Genomic DNA, 25,002 nt, shown 5'->3' with positions numbered 1-25,002 from the left:
GATTTTGCTGCAATCAGACGGAAAAAGTTTGCGGCTCGATATTTTTGGTTTAAAGCGAAACTGAAACAAAAGAAATTCATTTTTAAATAGTATTCGGTAACCTCTGCTCGGGAGATAAAAATCGGCCGATTTATTTTTATTTTTTAGCCGGAAATCATCGGTCGTTTCTTAGGCGCAGGGCCTCTTAAATTCTACATTTCGCCCTTTGTTTCTGATGCAAGTTTGTATGGTACACATAGTATTAGAATCGGCGGGGCTAACGATCCGGGATTCAGGTCTCTTCTCGGATTCTTCAATGAAAGACCGGCATGTTGGCTGGAAGAATCCGAGGTCCAAGTTTCGTTACCTTGAATCTGTATCACAAGAGGTTATTGAGATTACTCGGTCGATGAACATTTAGTTCGTTATTAGGGGTCCAGTGGGAGGGCCCGGCAGCCGTAGCCTACTTTGGTTCCTACCCAGATTTCCTGCGCCAATCTTCGTGAGGTTTTTTCTGGCCTCCGAGTGTCCGCTGCGGTGGATACTCGCTCGGCTTGCCTTGTATTGCTTCAATTTTCGTATTTTCTTCTTTCTTAGTCTATGTTTTTGCTAGCCTTTATCATTTTTTTGTTGCACGAGCTGGGGTATCCAACCCCCGGGGAGTGTTATATTTGCTTGTATTTGTGTCTGTGATTAAAGACAGTGATGGTTACCGCGGCACACTGCATTATTCTCCATATTGTTCTTGTATCTTGTTGCTTCAATGGTACGGTTAATAGCACAGAATGAAATAGACACCGCAGAAATACGTTTTTTGACGTCACAGTAACCGGTCAGTGGTCATCACCATCAGGCTGTGCTGTCCTTCGATCGATCAGTTCGCTGAGGTCGACTAAAGGATCGGTATTTTGCTTCGTTTTAACATAGTTACGGTTTTAAGGTCGAAAATATCCTTGATACTTCTCTTTATTGGTGAGTTTGACGTCCCTTAAGAGGCCCTGCGCCTAAGAAACGACCGATGATTTCCGGCTAAAAAATAAAATCGGCCGATTTTTATCTCTCAAGTAGAGGTTACCGAATACTATTTAAAAATGAATTTCTTTTGTTTCAGTTTCGCTTTAAACCAAAAATATCGAGCCGCAAAGTTTTTCCGTCTGAAAGCAGCAAAATCAGACCGAAAATAAGCCCCCGCAAAAAACTGTTTAGAAATTACTATCGCAACGCAAAATAATGAGAAAACTACACAGTGTTGAAGAAAAAGGCCTTTTAATGCAATATCATTCGATAAACATCAAAAAACTGCCGAAGCGATTAACAAATAAAGTTTCAAATATTGCATACTAAATTAGATGGAGCGTTGGAGCTGATTTTAAAATAATTATTTCTCAAAAGTTCAACGCTTTTGAAAGCAATCACAGTGATGAATCAGACATTGGAGGGATACAAATCACGTTTCTGGAAAAACATTTTTCGGCCAAAGTATATTGACCTTGTACAAAGCGTTCAAAGTTACCGTTTTTACCGTTATCCTGCTACTTCGGCGAAACACTTCTCTTTTGCCAATACCGCCGTGGATAGCGTGTTAAACGCCACTTTCAAATCATCGGTCGTTTCTTAGGTGCAGGGCCTCTTAAATGGGTTTTCAATACTCAAACAGTGTTCGTAAAGAATAGCGGTACAGGGGAGTCGTTTCGTGTGGAGTAATGTGCAGTTTGCTGACTCGTGCTGACGAAGCGTGAATCGTGTTGTTTAAGCTTCAGAACTGTCAAAAACAACGACGGGTATCCAGGCAAAGCAGAAGATCGGTTCTTTATGAACCTTTTGCAAGGGGTTTGAAGACTGGTTGGATTTAAAGTGTAATTTGAATGAAATGGTAGAAGTACATGTAAGTCGGGACCGTTTTATTCACACTCACTTTGCGCCGACATGTTGCTTGTTTACTTTAGATTATAATTCAAAACGCGTCAAAGAAACTTTGATAAGAATTTTGTCTTTAAAGACTGGCTTCTTTGGCGTTTCTATCACCTTTCTGACTTTCTGCGCCTTTTGGAACGGGTGAAATAATTTTTTTGTACCTGCCGTTCGCTGTCAAAATGACACATTTGTTCATTTCATTCACAAGATACTTCTCTACCATTTATAAAAGATTGTTTAGGCCTACATGTATATAATGATGGCGTGTGCGAAGGGAGTAGAAATAAAAAATATTGTGATTTGTTGGCCGCAGCGAACGCTGGAAATACTGAAAATATTCAAGACCGCTCAATATCTTCGGTTCATTGAGAATTTTTCATTGCTTGAAGTTTTTTGTCTACATCGGGTATATGCAAATTTTCAAGACCTTTTTCTTGTACATGTACGCACATGTAACTAGATATAACTTGTAATCACTTTATTACAAGACATTAATGAAACCTTGGTTATTCATACACGTATTTGCGTGTATTTTGCAAAACAGAAAGCCACTATACTAACTTGTATTCGAAACACGCGACTCTCAATGTTCAACAACAAAAACTAAATTTAAAAGCCGACAAGCATTGCTGAATTAGTGGACTAGCTTGAGCACCTATCAAACAAATACTCTTTCTTAACTTCAGCCCGCACTTCTGCTTAACAACAAAACTCAACTCTTTAAGATCTCTGGGCTTTCTTTTTACGGTAAAACACGTACGACGTACGTCGCAACGTAATGTTTACCCACGCACGAAATGTCATTTCAACTACTGTTCCTTCGATAACAATGAAATAGGGATTCAAAACAGAAACTCGCGCACTCTCTCTTAATCTGCTAATTGCCCACACTTCTGCTTAAACGGCACAAAAAAACTTTTTTTACCAAAAGCGTTCGTTAATTTTCAATCATCATATTCGTGTGTAACCTTCGTTACGGCTGTTCCGAAAACGAGGAGTGCGGAGTGCGGAGTGCGGAGTGCGGAGTCTAAAAAACACAATTAAAAAAAGATTAAAAAAAGAAATTAAAAACACTAAGAAATAAAAGAATTAAAAGAAAAATTAAATGCATAAATAAACTAGAAATAGAAATATAAGAAATAAAAATAATAATTATTAAAAAATTCACACCGCCTGAGGTAGACTGTTCATATCGCATATATTTCATTCAGTCTAAATGGTATATCGAACTCACGATTTTCATAGTTAGCAGTTCACTTTTAGGGAAAAAAAAAGCAAAGAACAGTCCAGTTTTGACCATGTCTAAAAAATGTGAGAAATTACACCTTCGGTTTCCTTGGAAAGCCGTGTTGCCTCAAAACAAACTCAAGCTTTCCTTTCCAAAAATAAACTGCCCGTGTGAATTAACCCTTGAACCATTCACTGAACAACTTGTCAACTGCGCGTCCTTAAGTTCTCGCAATTTGGTTGATGAAATTCAAACTAAAACCTTGAAAATTTTTTCAGCGCCCGAAAAAAGTAAGATAAGAAAATGTGGATTGACAAATAAAGAAACAAATAAATAAAATGGTGAAGTTGCACTCTGGGAAAACAAATTCTAAAAATAAAATGTTTTCCCAAAAAAGCCATTTAACTGGTAGCGCTGCTTGTCTCACCAGTTCCACGTGCAACTGCAGCCATGTATTTTTTTCTGTTGGAATTTACATGTAATATCTTCTCCGGTCGAAAATTACTGATTTCAATTTGTAAATGAAGTAAGGTTAGTACACACTACATGAAGGCTTTTAACGCAAAACAAAGAAAAACATTCCTAAAAATGAAAATGATTTGGGTCTGAAAATAATTGAAACACGGGGAACTAGGAATAAGTTAGCCTTTTCCTGGCGTTCAGTTAGTTGGGGCTCAGCGCGAAAAACGACGAGCGAAAAAAAATTGGAGAAGCGCTTTATCTCGCCGCGTTTCTCCCCTATTTTTTTCGCCCGGCGTTTTTCGCGCTGTGCCCCAACTAAGGGCCTCTTCATATGAGCCCAGTAACCGGGCTGGCTCGGTTACCGGGACGAATTTTGTTGTCTGTTCATATGGGAAATTTCAGCCCGGTCTACCGGGATAAAATCCAAGAAACACAACCAAAATGGTGGAACATAAACTTGTATCGTTCGCGGCTGTCGCAGCTTTGTGGACTCTTGTCTTCCTAATTCGCCTACTCTTAAAGTGGAAATACATACATGGCAAAAATTATGCCATTTTGCCCGCTATGTTGCGAAAGCGAAGCTATTTCGTCTAAAAAGTTGCGTCCCGGTTACCCGGGCTGGAGTGTTTATATAGGAAAATTTTCATCCCGGTTGCCGAGATCTCGGTCGCAAAACCCGAGATCTCGGTAACCGGGCCAGCCTAGCTTCTCATATGAACACATCGAAAATTTTACGAAGGAAAGAGTGGCGAGGCGAGATCTCGGAAACCGAGCCAGTCCGGTTGACCGGGCTCATATGAAGAGGCCCTAAGGCCCTCTTTACACTACCCCGGGTTGCTTTTTACCCGGGTTGAATCACCGCGGCGGGTAACCCTTTTGCGGTCAAAATTTTGTAAGCGTCAACATGAATGAAATATACGCGATACGAACAGTCCACTTCAGGCGGTGTGAATTTCTTAAATAATAGTTATTTTTATTTCTTAAATTTCTATTTCTAGTTTATTTATGTATTTAAGAGCAAATGTGCACAAGGATCAAAAATAGTTCGGTAAGGCTTGAAAAATAGAATTTGCCCTACTGTTGCATATAAGTTGGCCTTACTAAAAGTAAAAACGCTATGTAGTTTTTTCCTTCAAATGTCTTGGTATTTCCCGAGAAAAAGGACATTATCGGTTTCACGTCCAGACATCAATCTAACGAGTTCTAACTGGGCTAAAATTGACCATTTTCATTCGATTCGCATTTCGCAACTATTGAGCACAGAAAAGTTGTAATACAACCAACGTAATGCAGAACTATTCCTTGTCCTGAAAAGCCCAGTCTCAAGAATAGTGGATTTATCTAACTATTTAGCGGTAAACAAAACCAAAGTGTTCTCCAACGACTGATGAGTTCGTCAGTCGGTGAAAACAATTGTCATTTTGACCATGTGCCATGTCTCGGAATTGCAAAAGATTCTAGATTCTAACTATACTAGGGTAGGTCTTTCAATATATGTAAAGTTTAGTTTGGGCAAATGATTAGGCACTCGTCAAAACATTATTCAAATCATACACAAAAAAATAAAAATCACGCCAGCAGTAGAATGCGTGACCAAAAGTACTTCCATTGTTTTTGCCATTAAATCAATTCAATTCGAAATATCACAGGAATATCAGCTCGACTTAAGCATAAACCAACATATATATGTTTACTTTAGCTGGGTTGTCATGTCTTGACTGTCAAACAACATTCCTATCCTGCCATTTCAACGGTGCTCCATTAGGTTTGCATAACCTGTACGTACTCGTCTGGTGATTTTGAATTCCTCAAATCGCTCAATATTACCAAGTTCCTATGTAAATGTTCCTACATTTTCCGTTTTGTTGTTTGGTACAATCATTCAACCTGCTATCATGCAGAAATCCCCAGTAATTAGAAGTAACAAATAAGCCGCCATCTTCGATGGCTCCGCGTCTCTTATTTGCATATTGTCCAGCAAAAGTCTTTGCGCACAGGGTAAGGGTAGAGTGGGAATTAATTCCGAAAGAAAAAGCGTTAGAATTTTTCCAATATCTCGATGTTAGTTCCAGTTCAGGGCCTCCTTTCTTAGGTAAAGCAATAAAATGCTACACACGAACCAGGTCTTTGTGGCTTAAAATTCAAACAAAGAAAAGTAACTCTGTTAAAAGCAGTGAAATCCCGACCCTCACCCCCATGTAAAATATGCTGTGACGCACGGGTCTCGGATAACACATCTTCCGTCAAAATGGAGGACTTTCAAACGTCTTCAAAATGGAAACCCGAAAGTCACTCGTGGAATGACGCTTTAGCAGTTACTACTGGCTTAATCAAACGACACAAATAACACAGATAGATGATACCTACATGGGACCTGGCATTAACTTCGGATATCATATGAGTACTGACAAGAACGCCGCTGAAAATTATATGTAGGGAAAGAATAGCTTTGCAAGATTCAGGATATTACAAACCGAGGTAGCCGAAGACGCTATTGTTATGTGTGTGTCATTTATACTGCTTGGTAATGCTGACGTTTCGAACTAAAGTAATATGCCGATACGATGATAATACTTTTGGCTACGCACTCGGAAGCTGCCGGCGTGATTTTGTGTCTTTTGTGAGCGATTTTGAATAATTTTTTGACGAGTGCCTAATCATTTGCCCATACTAAACTTCACATATATTGAAAGATCTATCCTAGTATAGTTAGAATCTAAAATCTTTTGGAATTCCGAGACATGGCACATGGTCAAAATGACAATTCTTTTCACCGACTGACTAACTCAATATTGGACAACACTCTGGTTTTGTTACCGGTAAATAATTAGATTAATTTGAGTTTTCTAGCCTTGCCGAAGAAATTTGATTTTGTTTGATTTTTGAGGGAATTTGCTCTTAAATTGTAAATAATTTTGACTTTAGCTAAGGTATATTTTATTGTGTAAATAGTGTCTCCAATTAGAGAAACCAATCAGAATGCGCGAAAGCACTATATATCCACTGGTTTGGTATATACTAATGTACGATTGCTCAGCCAATCAGATTGAAGTATATGCATTAGTAACTACGTACTGTAGTAGAATTCTACCTAAACTCGGTAGAAAAATGTTACTCATGAAGATAACGTCAGGTTACTGTGATTCATAAACAGTCGAATTAAACATTCTCCAATAGCTTGATGCTGCACAAGAGTGTTTGGAACAAAATTACATTCATGATGAAGAACGTCAAAACCTGGCATAACAAATCCTGTGTGGTCCACCGCTTTTACACCGAGTTTTTCTGCAAGCATTCCAACATACACATCGTCCAGCCTATACCGCTTAATCACATCAAATAAAGGAACCAGACTCTCGACAACATCATATGACATAACAAAGCCAGCACCACTACAGAAATCTGGATAGTGTGTACCATTGTACTCTTCATAACTGACACGCCATTTTCCATCTCGCTGTACAAACGGATTGTGATGAAGTTTACCCATATAAAGGCCTTTCTTAGGCGTTGATTTCAATTGTAAGACATCCAGTAAACGTTTAGAGTTGACGAAAATATCGTCGTCTGCTTTGAGAAGGTAAGAAAAATTACAGTATCTGGCTGCCCATTCGAAGGCCATCTGTATCTTCAAACTCTGGTTCCAGTAATGTTCATAATAATCCGCACGAATCATGTCGCCATAGATGCTATCTTCTTTTTTGAGTAAATCTGAATGTGTTTGATCCCTTGTCTGGCCAAGGAGAAAGTATGTCTTCCACTGAGGAACATTGTTGTTATCGGCACCCCATGTTTGACGAATCAAATATCTTCTCTCAAAATTTGCTGGTGTAGACGAGACCAGGATAAGGAGAGGGTAGTGCCGTGTACACACAGTCTTGGTTATCAAAGTTGTTTTGTGCTGGAGCGTTGTCTTCCACAATTTAAACTCAGGATGAATTGCAGGCTGCGCGGAGGAGGGTTTGGGCTTTAAACGGCCTGAAGACCATTCTAGAGTAGGCACCACATTCGATAGAGAGGGAGCGCCACTGCCTGAAGATGGCTTGTCGTCAAAACGCCTGAAAGTCGTGCCCAGGTTAAGAGCTTTAATAAGTCGTGAGCGTGTTTCATGATGATAGAAGGACTTCATGTGAAAGCCACTTAAATACGTTATTAAAGCAACTGCCATTACTGTAACAAGAGAGAGCTGGATTATCTTGAACTTTATCGAGCCATGTTGTCTTCTTCTGAGTAAACACAACCAATTCCAAGGAAACAACAGAGGGTGTTTTCGCCGATGAAGCATCTTCCCTGTGGCTGAATTGAAATGACTTCACTCCAAGTGCGAGCTACTTCTAGAAACGAACAAAACTAATTGAACTGGTTTCATCATAGTTAATAGAGAGGACTGATTAAAAATTTAAAACACTAAAATTTTCGATTTTTTTTTTTTGATATTATTGTATTTGATTCAAGCAGATATAGAAAATAAAATTAAAAGAAATGTACCCTCCATTGACGCCTATGGCGCCAAAGGCTCGAGCCGCTAGGGAGGTTTGGGTGAACGCCCGGGCGCGAGAGAACATTACTATATTTATAATTAGGGGCCGGGAAATGTAAATAATGATTGGGCGCGGGGGAGGTGGTGTTTGGCCGGAGCATTTGAAAGTGTGGTGGATAGAAAACACATGACCCAGTTTTTCGATTTGGCACCAAACTGAGTGGCCAACTCCTAAACGAAGGTTGAAAATTACATGACCCAGCCCCTTAACCAAGTTGTTGAATAATCCAACAAAATTACATTTTGTATATGACCTTGTGGTGTTATTCACATTTTAGCTTTATTCCTTGACAATAGTGCAAAAGTATGAAGATATGATTGATCGTCGCAGTTATACACACAACTTAGCAGTCGCGAAACTAAAGCCTGAAAAAACAACAACAACATGCCAGAACGGGATTCGAACCCATGACCTCCGCTATACCGGTGCAGTGCTCTACCAACTGAGCTATCAAGGCAACTGGGAGCTAGTCACATTGTGAGTTCGTAATATACCCGTAGGTGGTATATTAAACAATAATACAAAAGTATCTAGAAATAATGCAACCGTATCTAAATATATTGTTTCACTTTACTCTTGCAACTTTAAGTCATTTCCGCAACGTATAAACTCTTGTTCTTAGGTCCTCATAGCTTGACTAAAAATATGACACAAACAGCAGTGATAAATATTGTATTCCAACGCATTTTAATACAGAACTTGACGTTTCGTATGCTAGTGGTCAACATACATTTTCAAAAGTGGCTGTTACAAGTTTTCGAAAACTATTTATAGTATAAATGTTACAGGTCTGAAACCTAGATTGAGAAAAATGATCTGCATGCAACAGTAAGTTAACCTGTCTAGACGTTATGAGAAGTAACAACTAGTAAAGAATCAACTTTTCACTACTGCCCTGACGTCCACCAAACAATTCATTATGTGAGAGATCTTACGGTAAAATTCTGAACCACTCGGTTCTTTTGCAGTATCGTTTTACTGGCGATCAAGAATACAGCATAAAACCTGTTCCACACGGGAACTGGAAAACGGGTGTGCCATACACTCGAACGAAGCCATCCGTCAAGAGACCTTTAAACGAAACCTTGAAGGAGAAGCTCACTCCAAAAAGCTTACTTTTTTGTCTTCTCCTGTAGCAAGTTAACATTCAGCTTTTCCACTCAACGAAGTTTCAGCCTCTGAAGTGCCCGCTATCCTGAAGAAATTCGTCTCGAAAGAAGCTACTTCGGAGGCCGTTCTACTGTCTTGGCAGCCAGGCTGTGTATATGTGACGTCATTTTTTCCGACTTGAAATTGGCGGAAAGGAGAAAAACCTGCAACTGACTTGGAATCCTTCACAAGGTCAGCAAAATGTATGTTTTTCTATTTTTTTTTTTTCACTCTCTTCAATGTTATCATTTCGGAGTTTGGAGCATGTTTGGTTCAAAATGATATGGCTCAAGAACAGCCATTACCCAGAGTGGTAGTTAAAAGGCTTGTCGGAAGCCATTTGGACAAAATCTCTCGGACGGAATGACGTCAAGAAAACGCGGCCAGGCTGCTGAGTGCTGTTCAAAATGGCGGCAACGATGTTCGAATTTTGGGGTTCTTTGGAGACGAATTTCATAAGGAAAACCTGCACTTTAGAGCCTGAAACTTCGGTGAGTGGCTTAACTTAGTGCAAGGTTTTTATTAGCGTTGACAAAAAAAATAAGTGTCATGAGAAGCCGACATTCCCAGAGGTAGAACTCAAGCCTATAACATGAAGAGGGACCGCTCTAAGTCTTGGTTACCCGCCAGATAAATTATGTACCAACGATTCTGAAAACGCCAACCGCCGCTTGAGGCACAAAACAGAAGAAAACGAATTTGGCGAGACAGTTTCTGCCAAGCCTGTTAGAGACTTAATTGAAGCTGAACAGGAAACTGAGCTTGTTCTAGCTGCTTTTAATGGATCTGAGCTCTACTAAATAAAAGAGCCGTTTGAGAAGTTCCAAATTTCGAGCGACGAGTGGCTTGCTATGACCCAAGAGCAAGGTAAAAAAGAAAGTAGAAAGCGTCTATGCTGCTGATATAGAAGACGTACATAGCAGTAATGACAACCCGGGCGGGGCTCTAGTATGTTTTGTCCGATGCGAAAAACGCAGTGATCATCAAAATAAATTTTCACTCACTACAAGTGCAATGAAAGGCGCACTTGTTGCCCATACTGTAGCGCACAAGTGGAGGAAAGCCGAACGTCTTCTGTCGCAGCCCGACAGTGTTATGCCGTGTTATCTGAATCGGTTGACGCTCCTAATCTCGTCAAGGCTTTCAACAGCGCAAAAATCACTTGCACTTGTAAAAATTACAAGCCTAAAAATGTTTGTTCACATATAATTGCTGCCGCAGAAAAACACGGCGTCTTAAATGAATTCGTGGTATGGTAAGTCACAACCAACTTAACTTCTGAGGCTTCTCGACATAAACGTGAAAGGTTCCGGACGAAAGCAAGGAACAGTTAAACGTCAACGGAAATCAAAGGATGCTGTGCTACAGTACAGCACGTCGTTGATGCAGAGAACTGTTCTGCTCATTGAACCTTTTGCTCAGCGGCGTTCCCGTTGCCGTTGCCGTCGTCTCGATACGGCTAGAGTGTCGAGTGAAACACTTGACTGGGAGGTAGTCTAGTAACCCTTTGTTTTTGATGATGGTTGGAAGAGTTGGCGCCCAAACATGCTGTCCATTGGGTTCCGAATTTCGCTTTTTAAAACAGACTCGCACTTTACAAGCATGGCTTGGAGACTGGAAGGCGGACTCGTTCTCTTGGCAAATAGAATGTGGCAAGAACTTGGAAAAGGTTCGGGAAAGCAATAGTTTACGTACAGTTTCGGGCAAGCGACAATGATTTGTTGTTTTATAATATTTTCAAAAATGCAGTAGCTTCAAGGCCACGCAGATGAAGCCAAGCATTACTTATAACTATGAAAATCTGAAAAATGCTCTAGACGAGCACAGCAGTCCGATTTCTTGAAAATTTAATATTTTGTTAAATGCTCCGCATATTATTAATTCCAGAGGGTTTAGGTTTCTTGATGAAGTTGAAGAAGTTGATGAACATGGTCCAAAGTTTCTATGTAAAAATTTAAATAAAATAGAACAGAACATCCTTCAAAATAGGAATAATGCGGTCACACTTTGGGTTCGCTCGCCAAGTTCGCCAGGTGCTTATCGTATTTACATCCACCTTTCCATTAACTCTTAGTGCTCGAGGTCTGTCGATAATTAACCGCGCCTCCTGGTTTACTTACTTTAAAGCAATCTTCGGCAATGGTTTTTAGGCTGTAAGCTATTTTTATATCGTGCATCCACATGAACTTTGCCATAAGCAGTTATTTTTGTTACGTCACGTGGTCCTCTACATTTTAACGTTTTGTTGGCTTTCTCTTTTTTCTTTTTACTTATTAATCATAAAGATTACAATTTCTTCGATTGTGATTGGATTAAAAACTCCTATTTTCCACTAATTCACTCGCCAAGTTGTTATCGGACAGTTTGTTATCACTCGTATGATTACAGACCGAATTGGACTCCACTCAGTCCTATTACCATTACTTATCGAGAGAGAATTTTGCATTCTTATTTTTACGTTTTATTTATCGAGAAAAAATTTTGCAGTTTTCTTTTTTCTCGTTTTATTTTGCATTGTTCCTTTTTCGTTTAATTAATTAATTAATTAATTGCGTTCGACGAAGTGGAACGCAAACCTAATTTGTGGCTTTCAAGAGTTGGTTTCCCTGTGCACGGTTCTAGGCCGAAAACACCACATTCCTGTAAGGACACCAAAATGGCCACCGCGCTTGATTTTTGCAGGGGCATGTCACGGCCAGTAGCATTTATCGAAATCTGAGGGAATTGTCCTTGTTTATTAACACGACTTAGCTTTGGGATGATAACCGTGGGAACAGTTACATTTTCATTGCATTTGTTGATTAGTATCACCCAACTAGTGGACTAATGCAAACCTGCATTTTAATTGGCTACGCTGCAGGGGACTATTAGTAATAGTCCTCGAGTAGCGAAATTGACGCAATCGAGCGTGACAAAGCCTAATAAATTCTTGCTTCTGTGAGGATCCTAAGTTTTGTTTTTAGACAATCCAATCAACATATATGGCAAAAGAGATAAAATAGCCCATGAGGCGAAGCCGAATGGGCTATTGACCCGTAGCCCTTGCAGGCTACGGGTCTAATTGTTAAATAATAGACGTAATTTAAATATTCTATGAAACTTGAGAGTCTACAGAAACTGGCGGGGTCACACAACGTATCAACAAATCGTGACCTTTTCACTAGCATGGACCGTGACACTATGCATACATGTATCTGACTGTAAAACCTCGGTTGCTGCTAAAAAAAAAATTGATTTTACCAATAGGCAAAGGTTAAAAGTCAGCTAGTGAAATCATTTATTGACGGTATATTAAAGTGAGAGCGTCGAACGCACTCTTATAATCTCTGATTACTACTAGTTATTATTTTTTAATTACAATTTACTATTTTTGGGCCATTCCGGATTATCAGAGTATTCGGGGTATTTCGAGCATTCCGGTTCCGAATTGGTGGTTTTCAGTGTCACGCCATAAAAAATAGATCAAAATCAAAATCAAAACCGTTCAACAGATAAAGTCCAGAATCTGAGAAAAGAAAGAAGGTAAATATGCCAAGACTCTCGCCAAGATTCAGGTCACAACAATTTTTCTTATCCAAGATATGCGGAAAAACTTTTTACCTAGATTTATAGAGATTTGTATGGAGACGCCATGCTGGTGCCCATCCGGATGGGCACCAACATGGCGGCCGCAAACCAACAGAAACATCTGTCACTGAGTTTTGCTACAAAAGCGTGCATTTATCCCCCGAGGAACTCAAAAACATTAAAATAATACTTTTTTTGATACAAGAATTGTTCAGATAGCCAAATTCCTCGCAGTAAGTCACTTTTTTAACCAACATGACAGCTCTCTCCGCCGTCATGTAAATGCCGCGTCACGCCAAAGTTTAGAAATTCAAGCGTAGTCTATCACAAAACCAAGAACCCATTCGGAGCAAAAATTTCTATGAATATTAGCTTTCAGCTGCTCTTATACATCATTTAAGTAAAATCTCAGGAAGATCAATAGTTTTGTAGTTTGAATTTTAGTGACGTCATGTGAAAACCGGCAATTCCGGCATTCCAAGTCTTCCAACCTACCCATTTTGATTGCAGCCCCTCTGCACATTTTGACAATCTATTGACAGGTTTTGTCTGCGTTGCGAAATCAAAAGAAATATAAGCCGAAAAGCATGTCGAGGAAGGGAAATGAAAGACAACAAAGGTGTTACAGTTGTCCACTAAAGATTTGATGCGGGAAATTTTAGAAGACATCTTTATATGATTCGACCCAAAACCTTTTCAAGTTTTTCAAACGCGAATGATTTCAAAATAAGACCGGCCGGTGTTAGTGTACCGAGTACTCGAAGATTGGTCTGATAGCGGTAGACAAATGCAATCTCCGGTTGCGACCTCTCGTAAGCGACCACCTCTGCTCAGCAGTTCCACAAGTTTCCAAGTCAAAACACTATATTTGGAACCTCTTGTAAGCGAACACCTCTCGTAAGCGACCGCGACCACTTTTAGGGCTAAAAGTTTGAAATTTTCTCATGTTTTTAACCTCCCGTGGCACTCGACAGATAATAGAGCGGAAATTGATATTAAATTATTAGCAAAATGGTGTTAACTTGTGAGAATAGTTACAGGCTTGTTGCATGCAAATTATAAAGAAAATCTAATGACTAGATTTTCTACAAATAAACGAAACCGATCTTAAAGGCCTGTTTATTTTTATTCATGTTGCCATGGCAAGGGTACATACGTCAGCTCAACCATCAAAAATCCAAAGTTTGTGCTGTTAGCTTCCTTGCTGTCATTTTTGGCGACTGTGAGATCAAGGGTTTTAGAGAAAAAGGTGAATGAAACAGGTATCAAAAACTGTGTTCAGCCACCTTAAGCGAAATCGGCCAACCTTCATTTTTAAGTCTGCCCGGTCTCTCAGGCAGAAGCTCTTAAGAGTGCCTGCCTGTAAAAATCAGACAAATTCTTAATTTCACGGCAAGGGTCGAAAATTCGATTTCGCTCATATTTTCATGGTAGATAGGCTAGGGTATGACAAAAACTACGGGATATTACACAAGTTTGAGAGCCTCGCATGCAAAACCACATCATTCTTCCGTCTTTAAAACACTCAAATATTTTTGTGCAATGTTTAAATGTGTACTGGGTTGATTTTAGGGAATGTTGCGTTGTCTTTTTGGGTGCAAAATAATTAAATTTCGAAGACATGTATTTCATTCACTTAAAAGTACTTTGTGAATATAATTAATTTTCACCATGTGCGAAACGTTCAAATGGATCAAGCTTCTGGTGGTTGAATCGCAGAAGGATGGTCTACAGATTCCTGTAAAAATTTCTTTGGGCAAATGATTGTGAGCGACGCGAGAGCTTTTCAAAGTACGTCAAAAATGCAAATATTTGACCACCGTCGTCGAATTTCAATTTACGGCTTAGACGCGTTACCAACCTTAGTGTATATTTTAGCATGTGCCACACGACTTGACCTATAATAAGTTGAAATAGACACAGAGCTGATAATTTCGAAAGGACTCCTGAATGCAAAATTCCTTGAACTATAATACCCCTTCTGAAATCTTAAGTCCACAAATCAGGCGCGTTTCCGTGGAAAAAAAGAACGAAACGCATTTTAGCGATCGTTACAATTCCTCCTCGTGGCATCGCCGCTCTTGGCGCTTGCTCGCGCGCTCTGCCCCAACTAAACCGCCAGCTACAGAGACTACTACTCAAATATAGACAAGGAAACGCACCTTTCACGACCAAGCGATCGTTTTGTCCGTTCGTAAACCAAGTAGATGGGGTCCTAGAATTGACACCTTTTCTTTGTAGACACTTGGTTGCAGATTGGCTTTCTGTGTGTCAAAATATAGTATAAGGAAGTCTTAAAGCTTGAATTGAGCGAATATTAAAGGAACAGGCTTCAGGGCCGAATTATTCTCTACCACTCGCTTGGCGCTAGTCTAGGGAATGGAGGACAGTAATATTACCGTAAATGTTAGCGTTGTAAATTCGCGTGGTTACAAATAAAGCGACTTACCTTATAAGAAGTTTCTCTTTTCCAATATTTTTCCTCGAAATCAGCCTAAGCTTCGGTAACTAGACCACGAGTAATAGCTTTTTCGCTTCGGTCTGGCTCGTAAATAAACTGAAAACAAAAAATGGCCGCGTGAAATCCTGGGGATGAGACGCGCGCCCTACTTCCGATAACTCGCCCCAAGGATTTTCTCGCGGCCCATGAGAAGACACAAGTGATGTCTACTGTAAATCTCCTCCCGCGGAGATTTTTGTTTTGCGGTTGTGGCAGGCGTTATAATCTTGTTAAAGCGGTTTCAGCGGGCATGTGCTAAAACCCAGACGGTGGACGATGGACGATGGACGATATCTCTGACATTCATTTATTTCTCTCAGACAAAGTATAAAATTGTCACACAATCTTTTGTTTTTGTCACGCGATGATAAAATATTGAACAGCGAAAATTCGTGCCCTTCCCCCTCCCCCGAGAAAAAATCTAACTTATTTGAACTGGACAAAGTTATGATCGCGAATTGTTCGTCACGCAATTTCACGCATTCCTTCTTTTATCACGCGATGTCACCATGGAATTTTGAAATAGTGCACAGCGAAAATTCGTGCCCGCTCCGCTCCCAACAAGAAAAAAAAAAAAAAAACACACTTATTTTGACTGGACAAATTTTGACCGCGGATTCTATGTCACGCAATGCCAGTTATTCATTTTATATATTCTAAAAACAAAGTATAAATTTGTCACACAATCTTTTTCTTCTTTCCCGCAATCGATTGCTTTTTCACATGAATTATTCCAGACTGCACGCAGAAATGACGCAGGAGAATCGTAGCCCATACGGCAAGCACGTGATATGTTTTTGCATGAGTTGTCGTGGCTGGGGGGGGGGGGGGGGAAATAAGCAGCCTCACCTTAGTTTTTAAGCTGTTTTGGTGAAACTTTCCACAAGCGGTCTGCCAGGATTATCGGTGATTACCATTTTCCCCTTCCTTTCCTTACGTGTTTCAATTTCATTTTCGCCAGCTCTGAAAGTTTTCATTGCAAAATACCAGCGCTTACACTTGCCAAAAGGCCAGGAGAGTTTTTTTTCGAAGCATGAACTTTTAAACCAAGCGAATTAACCCGAAAATGGGAATCGAATGACTTTGCAGAAAGTCTATTCAATCAACGGTCTACTTTACATCAGGTTAGATCTGTTGAAGAATTTACACGTGACGTAATATGGTGTAAAGTTGCAACAGCTTCATTTTGCTTTCTGAGTGACTTGGTTCGGACACGTTTTTTTAGTCGAGAGCTCACTTTGTCTACGCGATAATGGATATGGATTATTCATACTCAGAAATTGTTTAAGGTGTGTAGCATCACCAATTTTTTGCACATTGGTTTCATTAGTATCATTCATCGTTTTTTTATTATTATTATTATTATTATTATTATTATTATTATTCATTAGTTTTTATATTGTCTTTTTAGGAAAGCGGAGCTCCTCCTCCGGTGCTACTTCAGAAGAAGAAAAGTAAGCCACGTGCGTTGATTCTGAAACATTTTTTGTTATTGGAACCGTATAGGTGAGATTTTTTTTTTTTCGTTAAGTGACAGAGATCGTAAACAGCCAGAAGTTGTTAGTTCGCGAAAGAGAAAGCTTAAAAATGCCCCACGACGAGATCAAGGTTAGTTCTTTCAATAGAAAACGTGTATAGTTTCTTTGATTATTGTTTAGGTGTTGGCATCTATGCTTATATTATTTATCAGCAAGGAAACAGTGCTACGCCTCATTTGTTTGCGTCGAGGGGCCATATGTTTGAAAAAGGAAAAAAACTGTTTGGTGTCAGCATAGTTAACTATGGTGTCAGTACGTCAAAGATCACCAGCCCTGTCTCTACATGATATTATAGTACAAAACGTAAACTCGCTTGCATTCAGTTTGCTGGGAGCATCAAAGTAATTTTTTTCATTCTCCGTCGTAGGTAAACTATGGACCAAATGTGCCAAAAAGTGAGTATGCGTAATCGAGTCTGTCTTTTGGTCGAGGAAGTAGTGATCTGATCAAATTAAGACCTTGTTTCTTTATGTGCTGTTAAATTTTTCGGGGTTAAATTCTTTGTTTGTTTCAACCTAAACTGGGTAACCAGGAGTGCTCACCGGAGCCGATATACAAAATATCCGCTCCGCAGGGCTTAGTGCGCTGGCTGGGATTCTTAAGCTTTGGCATGGAACTTGCTGGGAAGCCCGCTTCAAAACAATTGCTTGCTTACTGGTTTATATTCGGAAGCTTATCCTAGCTGGAAAATGCGCATTTTTGGCATGAATCTGGCTGGTAAATTTTAATGTGAGGTTTTCCCTGGTAGACTAGCTCCATTAACAGCCGCCACTCTGGAAAATTAGCCCCGGGGAATTAGCATGCACTCATCAACCGAAGGCATTTCGCGCGAAGAATGGACTCAGGGTGCCGCCTAGTGATATGATCACTTAGGATTCGTCTATCCAGGCATGCGCTGCGTCATATTACACAGCAGTTATATGACCCCTGTGTGACAGCTGAGCTGTCGACTTTGAAAGCGTAAACGTTGCTATTGCAGGCACGGTCACGTCCCAGCCAAAGCTTTTGGCTACAGCGCTCTACAGAGTCGGGAACGGTTTCTTAATAAGAGAGTTGATTTTATTTCAACAAGGTAAGTTTCCTGTGCTTTCTCTTGTCTGTTAGCTGTGTAGTTTCAGACCTACTCTACTATTCTGTATTTGCCGTTATTGTTCTGACCAAGTTGGATAACAATTAATTTTATGTGCATTATCCCCGGGCATTATCTTCTTGGTGTGCTTTCCGTTTAGACAACCAGATCTTCTTTGTTGTTTAACACATGTCGAAAATTCTTGATTTACTTATTCAGATGTTTACAATTTTGTTTCAGCAATCGTCAGAATCGTTTCGTGTAACGCAGCTAAAGACCATTTACTGAGGTATGTCAGTCTTGTGAGCTGTTGTATGTCTTTCGTGCAATAGTACCGGGAATAGTATCGTCTTTGACAAATGCTTATGCGCGCCGTCTACTTTAGATGTAACATGTTTACTTGTATAGCTAGTAAGCTTATATACACTTAGTATTTAAATTTAAATCAAATTCTAGGCACAAGTATTCTCATCATATCGCGAACATTTCATCTGAGTGTGTGCTTACCATACATCGACAGACAGACGGACCAGGACATTTAAGCAAAAGTCGCGGATTGTAGTTGTTTTGTTTTTCGCTATATCGTTTTTGGGCTATTGATACTGTTATATTTATGATACTGCTATATTTATGGAGAATGGAACAGTTCGTTCTGCTCGGAATTTTTAGAATAATGGTAATGTGGCAGAAACTTTAAGAGAACGAAATCTTATTATCTGAACTTATGAGCTGTTGTTTCCTTTGATTTTACACTTCTTCCGAAAAGATATTCCACCGTTCCCTTGGGTGTCCCTGATGTTTTGCTACGAAATTTACGTCTTGAAGTCTCAAGGGTGGAATTCTGTGAGCGACTTTCGTGCTTCATTTCTATGATTTCCAGTCAGGTTATTCTTAGTTTAATAGCGCGCGCGAATATACGTATGTATATTTTATTTGTATGAGTTCGGCTTGAAGGCGTCCCAAGCAAGGAGACAAACAAGGTTTTATACGTAGCTTAACATTCCGTTGTTTCTACATTCACAAAGCTTGTTTTAAGAAAAAGGTAACTTGGATTTCCAGGGTTACAAACGATGCAATTTTTTGGAGTCTGTATTTTCGTGCAATTTTGACGCAAATCCTGAAAGAACTGTAGCGCGATGCAAAGCAGCGAAATTTTATCGCGTGTGCCATAGTTTCTTCAGCGGCGCGTGACGCCAGAATAACAGTTCATTTTTTTAGGCTTGCCATAAGTCGACTCTTTCTTGAAGCGGAACAAGTGCAACTGCGAGAAGTCTTCTCGTTCCGCCAACACGCACGAGTTGAAATTTAATTTATTTAACATTGGCGCGAAAATATGGTTGCCCACCGATGACCAGATATGATGACCTTGCCTCGAAAAAACACTCTCTCAGGCCACTCCTTCTTAAATACGAAATAACTGAAGCATGTTTGATTAACATGATACCGGGTTAACTTTCATACCAGTACGAACGAAGGGCGCTAAAAAATGCCCAAATTTTGAATTAGGGTAGGTGCTGTGGTCTTGCAAATGTTTATGAAACATATGGGTCGACTTGAGATGAAGATGAAGTTAAGATGAAGAAAAAAAAAATACTTTTAGCCTTCGAAAAGGCTCCCGGCGAGGACAGAAAAAAAATTTGGCGAGCGCGAAACAGAATAATTCGGAGAGTGAAGCGATCGGGGCGGGACAGGGTAGCCTGCAGACTTATATTTTTGATGTGCCTATCCGCCGTTTGTGTTAAGCCTGCAACAAATCAATCAATGAGGTAATTAGACCTATCAAGAAGCTACATTTTCTGTACTAGCAACCAGATCTAATCGACTTAATCATTCAGCCAGGCCCGGCGTAAGTAACATGTTCACGGAACATTTCAAATTTTGTCCCTCCAGAGCCAATATTTAGAGAGCTTAAAACGTATTTTGCAATACCGAAGTGAGCCTAAAGAAATTATTAGCAAATGATAGAGGTGTCGAACTCTGCTAAGCGACATGTAGATAACAGCGGAAAGTCCGGAAACCACGCCCTTGACCACTTGGGAAAAGTTTTCATCTTTGCCGGCTAAAAAACCACAAAAATTTGAAACCGCAACGGGAAAGGAAAACTTTTAGACAGAAACGGAGGGTCGCACTAGTGGGAGATAATTGTCAGTACCAAATTTCAAATTTATTTGCCTGGCAATGTCATCCCAAACTTTGCGGGCTTGACTGCTGTTGATGCGATCGAAATTCTCGGCTCACAGGTTGAATAGCATTTTTTCTTCGTCATCTGACCATCTTACATAAGATCGTTTTCCAGTATCTACGGGGTCAGGATCAGGAGACGATTGGGAAGACGAAGATGACGACGTTTGTGAAGCGCTTGCTTGCATGGACCTGGTCGGTAGAGCGCTTTCCTGCGCAATGCTCGCATGTGAAGTGCTCGGTTGCGTTCCCCTTCCAATCATATCATTGTAGACGGGAGCATACTGCGGGTATTCCATGCTGTCGCCGCAAAAAGCTTGAAAACCTCGTTTTTCATGTTACGCTGACAAGCGTTCACAGTTACCGCTGTGATTCCCATTGTTTGGCTCGACTTTTCGAAAATCTGCCTGCCCCACCCAAGCACTACGGCGTCTTTGATGTTTTGCCGATTCGCAAAGTTTTTGCCAAAGCGAAAAACCTGGGGTCGCTCTAGGCAAAGGCCCGCGATGACAGATTTCCACCGCAAAGTAAACAAATTCTGGCAAAGATTTCCCAAGTGCGACCCATACCTATAGCACAGTCAGACGGCTCCACTCTAATTAAAATTCCTCCTCATAACAGAGCATTTTGTTCTTGTTAGGCAGCACAATCAGTATCAAACTTGCTATTAATTGCCCTTAAAATAAAGACGTTTTGATCGTAATATCAGTCTCAATGCGTTTACGTAATTTCAATGTGATGTTCTATAAAAAAGGCTTTACAGAAAAAGAGACTCTAGCTTTCCATATTTTGCGACTCCGTTTGAACTGGCCTCTTTGGAGCATTCTTTGTTTCTGTAGGGAATCATGAAATGATGCCGCCTCGAACAATCGCGGTGTTGAAGGAAACATGAGAGGTACACCATTGGCTACCGAGCTCACAGCTCACAGCACGAGGAAAAGGGTTTGCAAAAATTGATGAGCTAGTTACTTCTAACCATATCTTTGTTAACTAATAGAGAAAAAAACGTTACAGAAAAAAACGTTTGTGAACGATTTAGTGGTTGTTTAATGCTTAAACACCACATGCTGAATGGTATACAGGAAAACATCTGTGTAAAAAACTAAACATCTTAACTTATTTTAGACAAGTGTTTGTGATCTCGCAAGGGATTCCAAAACTTCGTAACATCTTTACTTACTTTAGAAAAGTGTTTGTGATCTCGTAAGGGATTCCAAAACTTCTTCTAAACATCTTAACTTATTTTAGACAAGTGTTTGTGATCTCGCAAGGGATTCCAAAACTTCGTAACATCTTTACTTACTTTAGAAAAGTGTTTGTGATCTCGTAAGGGATTCCAAAACTTCTTCTAAACATCTTAACTTATTTTAGACAAGTGTTTGTGATCTCGCAAGGGATTCCAAAACTTCGTAACATCTTTACTTACTTTAGAAAAGTGTTTGTGATCTCGCAGGGGATTCCAAAACTTCTTCTAAACATCTTAACTTATTTTAGACAAGTGTTTGTGATCTCGCAAGGGATTCCAAAACTTCGTAACATCTTTACTTACTTTAGAAAAGTGTTTGTGATCTCGTAAGGGATTCCAAAACTTCTTCTAAACATCTTAACTTATTTTAGACAAGTGTTTGTGATCTCGCAAGGGATTCCAAAACTTCGTAACATCTTATCTTACTTTAGAAAAGTGTTTGTGATCTCGTAAGGGATTCCAAAACTTCTTCTAAACATCTTAACTTATTTTAGACAAGTATTTGTGATCTCGCAAGGGATTCCAAAACTTCGTAACATCTTTACTTACTTTAGAAAAGTGTTTGTGATCTCGTAAGGGATTCCAAAACTTCTTCTAAACATCTTAACTTATTTTAGACAAGTGTTTGTGATCTCGCAAGGGATTCCAAAACTTCGTAACATCTTTGCTTACTTTAGAAAAGTGTTTGTGATCTCGTAAGGGATTCCAAAACTTCTTCTAAACATCTTAACTTATTTTAGACAAGTGTTTGTGATCTCGCAAGGGATTCCAAAACTTCTTCTAAACATCTTAACTTATTTTAGACAAGTGTTTGTGATCTCGCAAGGGATTCCAAAACTTCGTAACATCTTAACTTACTTTAGAAAAGTGTTTGTGATCTCGCAGGGGATTCCAAAACTTCTTCTAAACATCTTAACTTATTTTAGACAAGTGTTTGTGATCTCGCAAGGGATTCCAAAACTTCGTAACATCTTAACTTACTTTAGAAAAGTGTTTGTGATCTCGTAAGGGATTCCAAAACTTCTTCTAAACATCTTAACTTATTTTAGACAAGTGTTTGTGATCTCGCAAGGGATTCCAAAACTTCGTAACATCTTATCTTACTTTAGAAAAGTGTTTGTGATCTCGTAAGGGATTCCAAAACTTCTTCTAAACATCTTAACTTATTTTAGACAAGTGTTTGTGATCTCGCAAGGGATTCCAAAACTTCGTAATATCTTATCTTACTTTAGAAAAGTGTTTGTGATCTCGCAAGGGATTCCAAAACTTCTTCTAAACATCTTAACTTATTTTAGACAAGTGTTTGTGATCTCGCAAGGGATTCCAAAACTTCGTAACATCTTATCTTACTTTAGAAAAGTGTTTGTGATCTCGTAAGGGATTCCAAAACTTCTTCTAAACATCTTAACTTATTTTAGACAAGTGTTTGTGATCTCGCAAGGGATTCCACAACTTCGTAACATCTTTGCTTACTTTAGAAAAGTGTTTGTGATCTCGTAAGGGATTCCAAAACTTCTTCTAAACATCTTAACTTATTTTAGACAAGTGTTTGTGATCTCGCAAGGGATTCCAAAACTTCGTAACATCTTATCTTACTTTAGAAAAGTGTTTGTGATCTCGTAAGGGATTCCAAAACTTCTTCTAAACATCTTAACTTATTTTAGACAAGTGTTTGTGATCTCGCAAGGGATTCCAAAACTTCGTAATATCTTATCTTACTTTAGAAAAGTGTTTGTGATCTCGCAAGGGATTCCAAAACTTCTTCTAAACATCTTAACTTATTTTAGACAAGTGTTTGTGATCTCGCAAGGGATTCCAAAACTTCGTAACATCTTTGCTTACTTTAGAAAAGTGTTTGTGATCTCGTAAGGGATTCCAAAACTTCTTCTAAACATCTTAACTTATTTTAGACAAGTGTTTGTGATCTCGCAAGGGATTCCAAAACTTCGTAACATCTTAACTTACTTTAGAAAAGTGTTTGTGATCTCGCAGGGGATTCCAAAACTTCTTCTAAACATCTTAACTTATTTTAGACAAGTGTTTGTGATCTCGCAAGGGATTCCAAAACTTCGTAACATCTTTACTTACTTTAGAAAAGTGTTTGTGATCTCGTAAGGGATTCCAAAACTTCTTCTAAACATCTTAACTTATTTTAGACAAGTGTTTGTGATCTCGCAAGGGATTCCAAAACTTCGTAACATCTTTACTTACTTTAGAAAAGTGTTTGGGATCTCGTAAGGGATTCCAAAACTTCTTCTAAACATCTTAACTTATTTTAGACAAGTGTTTGTGATCTCGCAAGGGATTCTAAAACTTCGTAACATCTTTACTTACTTTAGAAAAGTGTTTGTGATCTCGCAAGAGATTCCTAATCTTCTTCTGAGCATCTTAACTTATTTTAGGGAAGTGTTTGTGATCTCGCAAGGGATTCCAAAACTCCTACAGTTTATTTAACCAGATGAATGCTGTAACAAGGTTTTCGAAAACTGCAGAAAAAAAAAAGAAATTCACTACCTATACTAAGAGAAATACTTCAAAACTGTCTTTGGTTCTCCTGAAGGTTCCTTGAACATCGTAGTTTGTTATTCAACTGTATGAGTGTTTTTTAATTTATGAAAGTTTCCTAATCATTGAAGGGTTTACAAAGATTTTACTTAGAAGAAGTGCAGTTACATATAGGTTATTTTAAACAATTATACCCATTTACGTGAAGTGTTATTATTCACGACTGTTCTTCGCGATTGTATTTTATTGTGTTCACATGATGTAAGTTTCTCCGCAGGTTCTAGAGTGGAACGTGGAGTACTTTGTTGGTGTTTTGCTGAACAAATTGCATTTCAGGTATGATATAGGCTTTCCTGCAATTTGAAAAGGGAAAAAAAGGGACTCGCGTCCATATAGAGGTTTTTTTTTTTAACAGTTAGACACGAGTTTTTTATGAAGGAAAGAGTGTTTTTTTGGTTTTATTAGGCAATTTCAAAGATAAAGGTACAAAACTGTCAATTTTTCCTTTTGAAGGTCAAAAAAGTCAATACCATTTTTTAAGATAAAGGTCAACGCGCGCATGCTAAATGTTGTTCCTTTCCTTTTTACACAGGTTGAAAGAGAGAGTTGACTGTGAGACCATTTTGCGTCAACACTGTAATTCAGGTAGGTAATTCACCTCATATAATAACGTTAAGGACTGCAAAAAGATTCTAAGGAAAGCTCTTTTTAACAGCTCAGTTTCACGAAAATAAGTAGACATATGGTCAGCTGCATATTACTAATTTCTGGTAGAAATGCTAGCGTCGGACGTGGTGATGGTTGTTGAGCATCTGGCATAAGCAGTTAGAAGAAGTGTTATGCAAATGGGAACTGGAATTATGCAGTTTACAGGCTTCGAGGTCAAGATAGTGCCTTCCTGGCAAACGTTTTGTTTAGTAAAGCATATTAAATAATTAGTAGCGTTTAAATCAGATATAATTAATCAGTAGCAAGATTCAGTTTTCTGTCAGAAACTCGAAAGCCTCCAGTAGAAAAGATCCAATGCAAAAATGCAGCCTAAATGTATGTCGCCCAGAAGAAACACTTCCCTAAAGGAATTAAAACTATTTACCTTGAAGATTAGGACAAAATAAATCACTGT

The 25,002-nt window shown here is 39.1% G+C and overlaps 1 protein-coding gene and 1 long non-coding RNA gene across 3 annotated transcripts; one reads left to right on the top strand and one right to left on the bottom strand.

Moving 5' to 3' along the window:
• Nucleotides 1-5,858: 5,858 nt before the first annotated feature.
• LOC145464753 (beta-1,3-galactosyltransferase 5-like) lies at nucleotides 5,859-16,162 on the bottom strand. Of its 2 annotated transcripts, XM_081448541.1 has the most exons (3): nucleotides 15,290-16,162; nucleotides 15,003-15,104; nucleotides 5,859-7,873 (listed from the first exon to the last, which is right to left on the bottom strand). In XM_081448541.1, exon 3 carries the CDS (start codon nucleotides 7,866-7,868, stop codon nucleotides 6,699-6,701), a length of 1,170 nt encoding a protein of 389 aa, XP_081304667.1. In that variant the 5' UTR covers nucleotides 7,869-7,873; nucleotides 15,003-15,104; nucleotides 15,290-16,162; the 3' UTR covers nucleotides 5,859-6,698. The 2 variants fall into 2 exon arrangements, with proteins under 2 accessions (XP_081304667.1, XP_081304668.1); XM_081448542.1 differs by lacking the exons at nucleotides 15,003-15,104; nucleotides 15,290-16,162 and adding an exon at nucleotides 9,570-10,367 and having other exon boundaries at nucleotides 5,859-9,456.
• Nucleotides 16,163-17,658: 1,496 nt separating this feature from the next.
• On the top strand, nucleotides 17,659-24,722 carry LOC145466101 (uncharacterized). The gene is made up of 3 exons (XR_014041815.1): nucleotides 17,659-18,236; nucleotides 24,157-24,215; nucleotides 24,472-24,722. It is a non-coding gene; the product is annotated as an uncharacterized LOC145466101 (long non-coding RNA).
• Nucleotides 24,723-25,002: the final 280 nt, after the last annotated feature.

This window comes from Orbicella franksi, chromosome 13 (genome assembly GCF_964199315.1).
Source record: "Orbicella franksi chromosome 13, jaOrbFran1.1, whole genome shotgun sequence".
NCBI lineage: Eukaryota > Metazoa > Cnidaria > Anthozoa > Scleractinia > Merulinidae > Orbicella > Orbicella franksi.
The sequence above is the reverse complement of the archived record's forward strand: the minus strand, read 5'-3'. Positions and strand labels throughout refer to the sequence as shown.

What these genes read in the sequence shown, in the direction of transcription:
- LOC145464753 (XM_081448541.1), bottom strand. Translation starts at nt 7,868, where the DNA reads ATGCTTCATCGGCGAAAACACCCTCTGTTGTTTCCTTGGAATTGGTTG.